Raw genomic sequence first — 13,023 nt, 5'->3', positions numbered from 1 at the left:
ATTCCCACAAAAAAACTCTGAAAACTTCATGTGGACGGTGTTTAGTTCTAGTCTTCATGATTTTTAGTAATAAGTGATTTTATCTGAGTTGTTTTTCTCCTGAGATTATTTTAGAAAACCGAAAAAAATTGCATTCTTCAGACTACAGAGTTCACCAAGTTTATCCAGAAGCTGTATGAACTAATTGGAATGAACCTAGATTTAATGAAAGAATGTGCAACTGCAACGGGTTTCCCTGTATAAATCCAGTGTTTCAGGCCTGAGTTGCATTAACAGAGGGTTAACAAAATATTTGCTAATTAAGCCAGCTCTGGCCTTAGTTTCTCCAAATAAAATCGGTTTTCACATTAGAACAATATGAAAAATGTTGTTGTCTGCAGAGAAGGGAAGAATTTCTTACCATGTCTACTGCTGCACAACTCAGAAGTTAGTAACTTCCCTTGCCATGGAATACAACTTACAGTGGATTTGTTATTTGGCAAGTTACAGTTCATTAAATGTTGGACAGCAAATGTTGCACTTGACCTCAAACACTCCTGAAGTTCAAGAAATTACACTTGTCACTCACAATCTTTTAAGAGACTATAAGTTTGCACAAAATCACGACTTTATAAAGATAGTGTATTTTCTTATTAAAAAGAAACCCAAAATACTGCAATAAAACAATGTAGACTACTACCTTTGTGTAACAGAGGAAGACAGTTTTGGAAAGCAGCTACAAAAGGTATATCAGAAGGCACCACCAAATCCCATGCATCTAAGTAACCCTTATGGTGACTTTTAATAACAAGAGAGTCATCAAATCTACAAAGAAAACTAAAATTGAATGCCATGTAAAGACTGTATTTGCAGAACTTAACAAAGCTCACTAATTCTTTTTTATTTTCTTTTTTTTTTTAGCTCTCCTAAGGAAATTTTCCTTTATTCCACTTCTGGCATCTCATCGTAATTAAATATTTTTCTGAGGTCAAAAATAACAGGTTCAAGTTCCAACCTTGGAGCCTCTAAAAAACCATGTTCAACCTCACTGTCACTGTTCTAGCTGCTTTCAGCATCTCAAGCTATAGAGATACCATCCTGAACAAGTGAGATTAATTTGCCATCTAGAAAAGATACTTAGGAAAGATTCCTTTGCAATGTTTCAGTTAAAACTTGTTAAAACTTCTTGATGTACTTTGAGGCCCTGTTTCACTAACTATCCAGCTGTAGAAGAAAAGGAAATTCCAAGGCTATTGCTAGAAAGCCAAACCTTGAGACTGCTCCATCTTTAATGGTAGCACTCTTCTTGAATCCACATGATTGAATGAGACAAATTGCTAAAACACATCCATAAGTATGGTTTTGACAGAAGTGTCATTTTTCCACAAGCCAGAGGATCTGTAAATCAGTTATTGCTTTAAAGGATCTTTTGCCAGTATTAGAGCTGCATGGAAGAAGTGGACTTCAATAGACTTCCAGAGATTGTATTACTTTATGCTAATTATTCAGGCTGCTTTTAACAGTGTAATATTAACAACATCATGCTAATTATTTCCTAAATAAATTATACTCTTGTCTTTAATGAGTATAAATATACAATAGTATTCAATTCAGGCCTCTTTGCTGTTTGTACAGGGAGGTTTTAGACACCAAGAAAACTCCAATGGAAAAAAAATGAGGTTAAGACTCTTAAGTTTGCAAGCACTCATCAGTAAGAGAAAGATAACCAAAACACTGCAGTATGTTAACTAACCAGCAACTCCAAATGCTAAATAAGTATGATAATCATAACCATATGGGTGTTGGAATGCATCACTATGGGGCAGTGTTATGTTTTACTGAGTGCTTTAATTATGCATTTTCTTTTTATAACATCCCTGTAATGTAATCTGTTCTTATATTCTTACTCTTAACTACATTTTAACATGGGTTTTGCTGCTTTGTTTCCTGCCTCCATTGAAGAACACAAATTTTTCCCTGTTAAAATTCCAAATGGGCTAATAAGCATGTTTTTCTTTTCCTGTTATAGTGTATGACTTGTCTTGGAAAGTGTGAGAGACAGGATGCATGCAGGCTCAGAGTGTGCATGATATCTTACTGCAGAAAAGCTTGGCTACTCTGCATTTAACTCTCTTTAGGTTTTACCTCATTAATGATAAGACTGTTCCATACATTGTAAGGAACACAGTCAAGTTTTCATGCTAAGAAAGCATACATATTTTTCTTTTTTACATCTATATTTAGTTATATACTAAACTTCATTCACATGGGTTTTTTACATTTAAATCTTAGAATTCTTATCATCTATAACATGTAACCCAGAGCAGTAGATGTTCAGGCCCTGTCTGCCCTCACAGGACAGAAAACAGGGATTAAGAAAAGGTATTGACTATTTCTCAAGTTTTCATTAAATCAAACATTCTTCCCAAGGAAAATACAAAATCAATTGCTGGTCAAATTAGTACTCTGACTCTCCTGCAGCAGTGCAAAACAACTTCTGTGTAAATCTTTTCAAAAACTCAGGTCTGGTAATTTAGTGTTGAACATGAGCATAGAAGTTTTAAAGACATTTCAGCTCTTTTTTAATTAGAGAACTATTTAACTGGTATGAACAACCATACACCTGCTGCTTTGCAAGATTACAAAATGTGTCTGACTTACCCTGAAAGAAGTTAAAGCTCAGAGTAAGCCTCCCTCTTCACAAGCTGAAGGACAACAGCCTCCCAAACACCAGCTGGGATATTGGACACTTGGCAGACAGAGACAGGCAGCACTTCCAAGTGCCAAGCAGACACTTATCTAAAGTACTGAGGCCAAATTTCAACTTTTCTGACACTTGTGATTAAACAAAGCTATGTTGAATTGAACATGGCCCGTCTGACTTTTTTTTTTGTGCATTTTCCTGCATTTAGAATTTGTGGTTTTGAAGTCTTTTAAAGCTCTGTGAATTAAAAGTATGGCTTGAAGCACAGGAAATATCTTGTAATAATACAGCATACTCAGTAATGTATAGGCTCAAGTCATGCTAAAGGTATTTGTCTCAGTCCTACTACTAAACTTGGTAATTACATAGAAGTATGTAAGAACATAGAAGTGGGTTAAAAAGCATAATTAAAGCTCTGAAACTGTAGCTGCCTGAGGACATCTCAGGCCAGGTCCTACTGAAAACAGACAAGCGACGGAAGAAGGAAGGTTCTCTTTTTTCCTTTTTACAACAGGAAATAACTCATTAAAAAGATACTTCCCCATAATAATTATTTTAAACCAGACATGAATCAGAAACTTCAACAGCTAAATAACACCTTAGAAACTGCAAATCTCTGGTTAGCAGCACTGGTTATTTTTCACCATCTTTAATGTCTAAATAGTGAGTTTCAGCTGTAATTTTTACAATTTCAATACCAGGCCTAGGTGTCCCATTTGTATCATATACAGAATATAGTTTAAGTTGAAATTACTACATTTCTTCCATTGCATGCAACAAAAATTGCTAAATAAAACATACATTTCAACACGTGGGTTGTATATTTAAATATGTTCTGAAATGGAGACATCACACCACTGTTGTGATATGCTTAATAGAGACACCTCACATATATCTAATTTCTTTTTGATGCTGGATTGTAAGAATTACCAGTTTTATCCACAATTACAGCATCAGAAATATCCGACACCCAGTTTTTACAGTATTTTTTTTAATAGCTGGTTACTTAGCACTGCATTTGAAATCAAGTATTAAACTATATTTAGTCTTATTATCATGGGGAACGTTGCAGCAGAACATAAGGATTTGTTTAAAACATGTAATGTGGAGAAAACTCCTTTTGGCTTAGTATTTCAGAGTGTTATAGTGGAGATATTCACTATTCTTATTTGAAATACTTAATAATCATTTTCACCTACCAAGCAAGCCAGACCCAGAATCACAAAAGTTCCAGTGCTAATATATACATTATTTTATATCTGCATTACCTACTTTTTCCATTTAAGATTTTCAGTCTCAGTGAAATTAAACCATTTGTCTGAATGAAGTTCTAGGATAAGTTCACAAGCAGATTATCACCAGTGAAAAAAGGCTGCCTTGAGCCATGGCCAGGCTTAAGTTGTGACACAGATTCTTCAAGAATCAAAAAACTGAACAGAGAACAAACAGAACCAGATTTAAAAGCAGGAAAGGGCTTATGTACCAAGCCTGTGGCGCTTTCAGGGGCTGACTGCCATAGGCAAAAAAAAAGCCCTTCTCATTGGAAAAGGTTTGTGTAAAAATACCATGTAAAGACTTTGGATTCCTGGGAGCATGAGGAGGAAAAAGTGATGCCATATCTAGCTACAACCCAAGTCCATCAAATTTTATAGTATAAATTGTCAAATCTTCCTGAGAATATGTGAAAAGTGTTATGAGAGCACTGCCAACATTTTCAGGATTTTTCCAACACAGAATGTCGTTTGAATCAACGAAATTGTTCAGGCAAAGACTTTTAGCTCCACGCACACACTGCCTTTCCTACCTTGTGTCCCTCCTGTGTTAAGTTATGGGGAGAAGTGAAACTCTGCACTTTCATCCCCACAAGAATCTGCACGAGGCACAACTGAAATGCAATTCAATTGAAATGATTGTCATGACCCATGTTCAAAAACAGAGATTCAAAAATCAGGTTAAAAATTAGAATAAACCCCAATGTTAAGGCATGCAGAAATATTACTTTAGGATATTTCTAACTAATAGAAAAGTATAAACTAAAAAGTTTTTTAAGACAGTAAGGCCGCTGAATGCCTTGTATTGACATAAATGGGATCTGAACAGCCACATTTAAACTAAAAGAGCAAAAGCCGTTTTACTGTATTTTCAGAGAACTTTTAAGGAAAAAATAACCAGGCTGATTATGACACTATTAGGACACCTATTCTTACCTTTTCAAAGTTAAAAATAGAATCTGTGTAGCATAAGTGCAACAAAAATAAAATTAAAATTTAAGGGTCTCAGACTTTTCTGTTCAAAATTAGGTGCTTAAACCTTGAACAAGAACAATATTGTAAATAATAGTAAACAGCATAAATGGAAGAGGTAAAAAAGAAGCAGAGTGGTCAATTATGTCTGCAGTACCTATGTGAATGGCTTCTTAACATGGATTCTACTCACTGTGCAGTAATAGTTGGATTCAGTGGCACAATAAATGTCTTTCTGAAGCAAATCTGTGTAAACAACACAGCAGCAACACAATAGCAATAACAACAAGAACAACAAGAAGAATAAAAAAATTATGTGGTCCTGTCGTATTCACACCTGTGAAATTCAAGGCAATCAGAGAGATTTAGTACAGCACCAGAAGCTGAAGCAGCAGTGATTAGGAGCTAAGGCTGGAGCTGCTGCTGTTCACAATGACAATATTCACAGATGACAATGTGTGTACACTGTAAGAAACTACTGCATGACTTATTTGCTCCCACGCTTGTTAAACATATAGAGAGCTTAAATGCAATTAACTAATTCACAGTGCTGCAGAACAATGTTTCGGGCTGCCAGAATAATCACAATCACAACAACTTCTAATAATATTCTCTTTCTCATACAGTAATATAAACACTTTCAATATCATAAAACACACAGTGCAATAAAGCTGAATTAATCTATCAGGGAAAATGCAATTTGGGGTATTTTGTTATTCTTCAATGCTTGATGTCACCACTATAATATCACAGTAGCAAGGTCTCTGAAGTATTTAACTAGAACAGTATATGGAATGTAACACGCTGCCTCCAACTCCAGTCATTTGCTGCTGAAAAGTTTTTTTAAAATATTTACAGGGTAATTAGTAAGAAATAATTCTGTGTATTGCAAACAGGAGAAAATATTGCTAGTTGTTAGTTTGCTGAGGAAGTGTGATGACACACATTTTTTAAATTCCCTGATTGTTCCTCACCCTTTGTTACATTAGCAATATGTTGATGTGATGAAATATAGAGCAGTGAACTAAAAGACTGAGAATTCTGCCAAGCACCAGCTTTGCCTCTGGCCAGAGTATTCTGTACACCTGCAGTCCTGAAAGCACTGGGAAGGTTTCTAATTTCATGTTTTGAGAATAAAAATAAAATGCTCTCAAGGAGTTAGAAGACCTTGCATTTTGGCCAACTGCACTTACATTTTTGGCACTATATCCTAAAAGTGAAAAGAGACAATTGGGAAATTTTCTCACAGTATCCAAGTTAAGGATGAATCAGTAACACAGCAGTGTCTTCTGCTCTGACCAAAATCTCTTGAGATGTTCTAAAAATGGGCTTTTTAGCTAATTATTTCATGAAGGATTGCATCATTGTACAAATTTGCCTAAAAATAGCTTCTCAGAATTCTCAAAAGAATATTGGCCAGGGTGATTATACACATTATGTAATCACACGGCCAAGCCCACAAGGTAATTTTGTTTAATATTATATTTCTGAATGGTTTTTAAAGCCTACTACGAAATTCTACAGCTCTGAAAAAACAGCATTTGGTGTCTGAATCAAAGCAATTCCAGTGATTTTGAGGGTGTATTACTATGCTTCCCAATTATTTAAGCACTAAACAATAAATATTTAAATGACAGATTGCAGATGCTAATTTGCATTTAAATCGTTATAATTAAATATGTTTGCTTCTTATGAGAACTTGTTTGCACCACAGCGGTCAGAATGATTACTACTAATTTTACAGCTGAATACACTGTGACACAAATAATTTTTCTAGGTTGTCTAGGTTTTGACATAAAAAAAATTCTCTTCTTCCAGCTTAAAAAAACCAGAACTTTTACTTACACAGTCACAGTCCATAAAAAGATGGCTCAACTCATTCATATAAATAATATTTTAATTTTTAAAATATCATATACGTATCTTTAGCTTTATTAAAATATATCATAAATATTCTCATTTCCTGACAAAGGCAGGATATCTCATTTCTCTAAGATGCCTCTTTTTCTTCTGCAGTATGAAAAATTGTGACAAATTTCTTTAAAATCAATGTCTTAATAGGAGTTTACAAAGTGTTTGACATTCCAAAAGGCCAGAAAATGTGAATATATATATGAGAGGAATATAGACTTTTTATCATGGATCAATATGTTGTTTTGCCTCTCAAAGCAACAATTCCTCTTACAATAAAGACAGGAATGAATTTAGGGCTTTATGTTAATGTTTAGCATTATCTAGCAATTCATCTTCTAATATTTATAAATATTTCTCCTTTGATGATCACATTAGGCTGGAGAAGTTGGGCTTTTTTGAATTCTCTCATTCAGCAGTGTAACAGCTGTGGAAATGGAGCATGGGACAAATAAGGGCAGAAGAAAACAAGCGATGCTGCAGATCATTTAGTGAAGTTCTTGTGAACCAGAAACAGCTCAAGAGACAGCACCTCCCAAAGAAATGAGGAACTGGGAGGATGAATCACACAGGGGGGAATCTGCCACTGCCCCCTGCCCAGCAAAGTCAGAGCAAGCCTTTGTGGTGGATGCACTTGAGAAACCTTTGGAGGTTGACAGTGGTTCTCCCCAAAGGGATTAAAGAAGTATGAGTGAAGTCTACAATCTCTATTATCAGATAATTCTTAAGTGTAATAAAGGGGTGACCTAGTTAAACCACATTCCTGCTCCTGGTGACTCTTTTTTTGTGGTGTCTGAGATAACAGGGAGATTATTTTGGCATCCATTTAATCTAGTTAAATGGCTTTACTGAAGATCTTTATCACTATAAATAATGGAGGTAGATGAAGTATTTGGTTACAATTCTAACTGAAATTATCCAACACAATGCTCCCCTAGCAATCCCCTTCTGCTGTTCCTTCTCTCTGGCTGAAGAAAGTTCTGGATGTTTTGAACACTTTCCAGCAATAGTTTAAAGGTACAACATCAAACCAAAATAAGCACAACAATAAAACCCAGGTCTCTGATGAGAATTTTTTAAATACCCATGACAGGTATCATGGAACATGGCAAAGTGGTGTATTCATTTACTCTTCTGTAACCTAAGATGAAGGTAAAAAAGGAAGATATTTTAAAAAGGAAAATAACTATCCTCTCTTTTCCAAAGCAAAACAAAGCAAAAATCCCTAAAATTATTTGGAACTCGCATCATCTGCTCTGGTCAGCACAGTGGGATGAAATGATAAATAGCATGAGGCATATCTGCCTATTCATCATAATAATTTTGGTGAAATGTCTCCTGAGCAGCTTACTGACCTGAGACACAATTGCATCATGGTGGAACATATGTAATAATATCTGGTTCTAGAGGGTTTTTTAACTACTCTGGTTTTTTTAAACCTCAAATTACTTGTAGTGTTGAAGACAAGGTGATTTTTACCCATTTGAGAATTTATTTTAAGGATAATAACAATTTCTAGATAACATCTCAGAAAGCTCAAAGCCTTCTGAAAACACAATTATTTTACAACAAACAAGCAAATAACTGAACAAGAGGAGGTTAAAAAGAGTTAACAGAGTGGATAGATCTTGCTTTATGCAAAGTTCATCTGCTCTTCTCTCACAGAATTAAGAAGGTTGGAAACCATATGAAGAGGGAAAACAAAATGGATTGGCTGCATATAATGAGCCAAGCAAACTCCAGAGAAGCAACACTTGAAAGGAACACATCCTACCTTTTCCAGCTGCTGTCACATGTCAGACCTGGCTTGAACACTTCCAAAAGGACATCAACATTAAACAGTACAAATGAAAATAATGCCAGTTTTCTGTTGCCATGAAAGAATAAAAAGTAATGTCTCCCCACCTGCTGTTTTAACTGATGTACTAATCTGTCCTTCTCTCGTTTAAGAGCCATTACTTCATCTTGAGTCTTCTTTTTCTTTGAAGCAGACAGCTCAAGCAAGGCAATATTTGCATCTTTTTCACTAATTGCAGCAAGCAAAGCTTCCTGTCTGGTAAAATAAAATAAAATTAAAATCGTTACATTCTCATTAAAACAGAATATATTATACTATATCACACTGTGTGAGATGTTTTCTTTCACAGGAAAACAATCACCTACCTTTTGAACACTCTAAATAACAAACTCTGTCAGGTCTAACCAAATCATGAAATAAACTGATCAGCCAAAAATTTTTCCTTATAGATTTTTCATTATTTGTTTCATCAAGCATCTATCTCAGTCTATTTTACTACAATATAATGTCTAAAAATAGTTCTGTGAAATTTTTTGCTTTTAAAAATCTTTGATTTTTCTCCTGTTCACTTTCCTGAATTCTAGAATCCCTTACACAAATCTCTTTTGAATTATTCAGCTCATAGAGATTGAATAATGGAAAAAAAGTGGTATAGATAAAACCAGTTTTATATTATCCTATTAAATTGGCATCCTAGGATCCTCAGTGCAGGAATCTCTGGATATCTTCCTCATATTTACTTACTTGTTTTCCTATGGATTTATTATTATTCACTGTGTCAACACAAAAATATATTTCTAGCAGTAAAATACAAGTTTTTTGATCTGATTGTTCATGAGAAATCATTTCCTTTGCAATCTTGACCCCTCAGTTTTAGAGAGAAAACAGAATCTTACAGCGTTTAGATATGTACAGGATAACATAGACACTCACAGGGGAACATCACAAATAGTTTGTGAGGACATAAGACAAAGGCAATTTTTATAGCATGCAGTCAAAAGCACAGATCTTGCAGTATCTTATACCCTAAAATGCTCATGCTCTGGCAAGGCCATAATCTGTCCTTTAATTTCATAAATAGAAGAAATATATTCACCTTCTGCAATGTATTCAGCGACAGACTATGACTTATCAGCCAAGAAAGAGCATATAATACTTAATAGCTTTTAGAAAATAATATGCTATGGCCTGCACCTTTTCCCAGAACTATATAAGATCAATCATTAAAAAATAAACATGGATAAATGAATCATAAATTAACCTTGGGCTCCAACTGCTAATAAATGTAAGAATACGGCTCGTGAACTTCATACAGTCAAGGTGAGCAAAAAGTTTGGAATTCTCAGTCCTTTGCTTGCCAGAAAAAATGTCAAGAAAGTTATTTCACTTTTATTTTAAAGTTCTTAATGTATTAATATAAATATTTATAGGACAATATTTCTGATGGAGTCAAAGAAAAACAACCCATTTATTTTAGTCAAAGTTATGCGACATGGATCAATTTTAGATAAACAGTGGCATTTTATTCATACACTTTAATAGTCTCATTTATTATTCTGTCTTCATTCAAATCTCAGTTACATGATGTTTAAAAGATCATGTCATAAGGCTGTAAGTCTTAAATTATAGATATGTATTATTTTAAATAACCAATATTAAACAAAGTATATATATATATATCAGAGGGGTTGCATATCCATAATTATAATTTGAAATTAAATATCGGTATATTGTTTTTCTATAAACCTCATAATAACGCATAAAAATTTCTATGTAGTAACTTGTAAAAGACTCAGTTTGTCCATACATTGTGCTCAAGTACCTACCTACTCCATAACATTTTCATTAAAATATTAACTTTTTAATGCACTAAAATAGAAGAAAGATTTGCTATTCTATTCATTTCCTCCAAACTTGCAGAAAGCAAGCAATTTATCATAAAATCATGGAGTAGTTTGGGTTGGGAGGGAACCTTAAAGCGCATCCAGTGCCACCCCTGCCATGGTCAGAGGCACTTCCCACTGTCCCAGGCTGCTCCAAGCCCCATCCAGCCTGGCCTTGGGCACTGCCAGGGATCCAGGGGCAGCCACAGCTGCTCTGGGCTCCCTGTGCCAGGGCCTGCCCACCCTCACAGGTGTCAGACATGACAACACAAGTTCTCTGGCAGAAATAAAGGTATTCTGTGACTTTAAAGCCAAAGAAAAAGAAACAGCATATTGCATATAGGCATTAAATATGTTCTTCCAAATTAAATAAGGTTAGCTCCTCTGCAGTTTTCTAAAAGCACACTTTCATAAAGTTACAGAGATAAGTTAGTTAGAAGTGTAGTAATGTTCCAGTTATAAACATCTGAAAATTAACGTTAATACTACCATCACAAACCTACCTATTTTCATTGTGAGTTTGTTAAAGAAATCTACATCTCAGAATTTCCAAGGTTATAGAATATATTTAGGTTCATTCTTATGTTGTGTTGGTTAACTCCATGTCAGCCAGCCCCAGTATAATGTCTGCTTTCTAATAGCAAATTCCACAGTAAATATTTGTCATCAATGAGGTTTTAAATGATATATAGTTATTTAACACATATTACAGCAGTAAAAAGCCAAAAGCTGAATAGAAGTTAAAATTCTAGGTTAAAAAAAACATGAAGCTATACTGAAATTTTACTTCTCTGAATTTTAGATCATGTCACTGCCTCTAAATTGGCAGTAAAAACGCAAACCTGACTAGTGAGGAAGAAGAGTTAGTACTACTGAATTATTTTTATCATTTCAACTTCTGATAATAGGATTCAGTCACATCCGTATTTTTTGCATGGCCAGCCAAAACGATCACACATTCTTGTGATTTTAACTGTTCAGCTGTGCCACATTCTCCACTCCACTTTAACATAACAGATGGGGTGAAACCTTTCATGGGAGAGGAGAGCCAGTCAACATCCTTTGAAAAATCTGCACTCTGGATTCTGCAGCCCCAAACCCACAATATTTTGCAGACCCTAGCACGTATTTTCTCAGCTGATGGGGATTTTCCTATCTTGGGAAAATGCTTGGGAAAATATGTAACCAAACACTTTATTCCAGGAAACAATGACTCATATCAAGCGCTTCCAGGAAATGGTGGATCATAGTCATGTGAAATAGCTGCTGTCAAATGACACCACAAGTGGTCCACTGAGACACTCCAAGATTTGAATCAAACCCACAGCATATATATGCTTGAACTTCCCACCCTCCTCCCGACCAAAATTATTGCCAACATATTTTTTAAATCTTATCTTTTTTGTTAATTTAAGTGGAGGTGGGAGACGTTAAACCTATGAATGCGGAGAGATGACTGCTCGATATGAGGGTGGGGATTTCTGTGGAAATGATTCCCCAGCCATGTGGAATAATGAACACACCAAGTGCAAACTCACACTGCCAGCACTCTTGGAGCCACCCAAACATGAGTCAGGCTCCGTTCAGAAGCTGCAAAGCCACAGCAATCTGAGAGACAAGGTGTTTTAGCTCGGGCATGGTGCCACACAACGTGCTGATGGCTTCCAGACTGGGGCTGGCTCACACAGCCTGCCCAGCGCGGCCACGGCACCTGTCTGTACAGACATATTCCTGGATGTGTCAGCACGTTATCCATGTTTATTATCATGGATAATCTGAACAGCAATAACCTCAAATATAAGTGGCTTTTAACCAGGCATCCGGGTTAACAAGAGGTTGGCATAGCTGGACTGTATATTCTACCAAATTATATGTTGGTTGCTTTAATTCTTTCTAATTAACTACTTCTGTACACAGGGAAGACAGAGAAGCTGAACAGATTTTATTATTATTTTTCAGAGTACAAAATAAAGTTGCAGGTTGTGACTGAAGAAAGCCATGTCCTCCTTCACTCCTGTATGGCATAGGATCCAGCCCCAACTAAGTCCCTGGAAGAGAGGTTGAAAAAGACCTTGCCCGCACTTGTGAAGCACTGGAAGTGAAGAAATCCAAGCATTTATGAAGCTGCTTCTCAGGACAGATTGGGATCTCTACATAATTATACATTACCTACACTATTATATCCTATTTATTACATATTACACACTAGTTTACCCACATCTGTGAAAGTTGTTATGCTAGCCTGTCACCATACTTCAAGTTTCCTATGGAAGAACAAAACCTTATGGACAGAAGAAATTTATTTATTTTAGCTATCCAGTGATCTTGCTAAAAAATTAACATCACTGTTTTTGCAGCAAACATTTGAAATGAGACAATGTGCCCACTAGGAACAAGGTTAAGATGCCAGCAAAGTGCCTAACAGTAATGATTTTTCTCACCTACAAATGTGAAGTAACTTCTTTCAAAAATGTAAGCTGGTGGCAGGGATTTTACCTAAATCTC

At 35.4% G+C, this 13,023-nt stretch overlaps 1 protein-coding gene across 6 annotated transcripts in view; it reads right to left on the bottom strand.

Annotated features, from left to right (window-relative positions):
- ERC2 (ELKS/RAB6-interacting/CAST family member 2) overlaps positions 1-13,023 on the bottom strand; it is a 406,984-nt gene that overhangs the window by 125,812 nt on the left and 268,149 nt on the right. For all 6 annotated transcript variants that reach the window (XR_015275160.1, XR_015275158.1, XR_015275161.1 and 3 more), the window contains one exon: positions 8,743-8,890. Coding sequence is in view for 1 of the 6 variants with exons in the window: in XM_086846817.1 (XP_086702943.1) it covers positions 8,743-8,890 (148 nt within the window). In the remaining 5 variants the exon portion in view is untranslated. The remainder of the gene's footprint in view (positions 1-8,742; positions 8,891-13,023) is intronic.

The sequence above is a fragment of the Cyanistes caeruleus genome, chromosome 11 (genome assembly GCF_971803275.1).
Source record: "Cyanistes caeruleus chromosome 11, bCyaCae1.hap1.1, whole genome shotgun sequence".
Taxonomy (NCBI): Eukaryota; Metazoa; Chordata; class Aves; order Passeriformes; family Paridae; genus Cyanistes; species Cyanistes caeruleus.
This window is presented reverse-complemented; position numbering and strand designations above follow the sequence as displayed.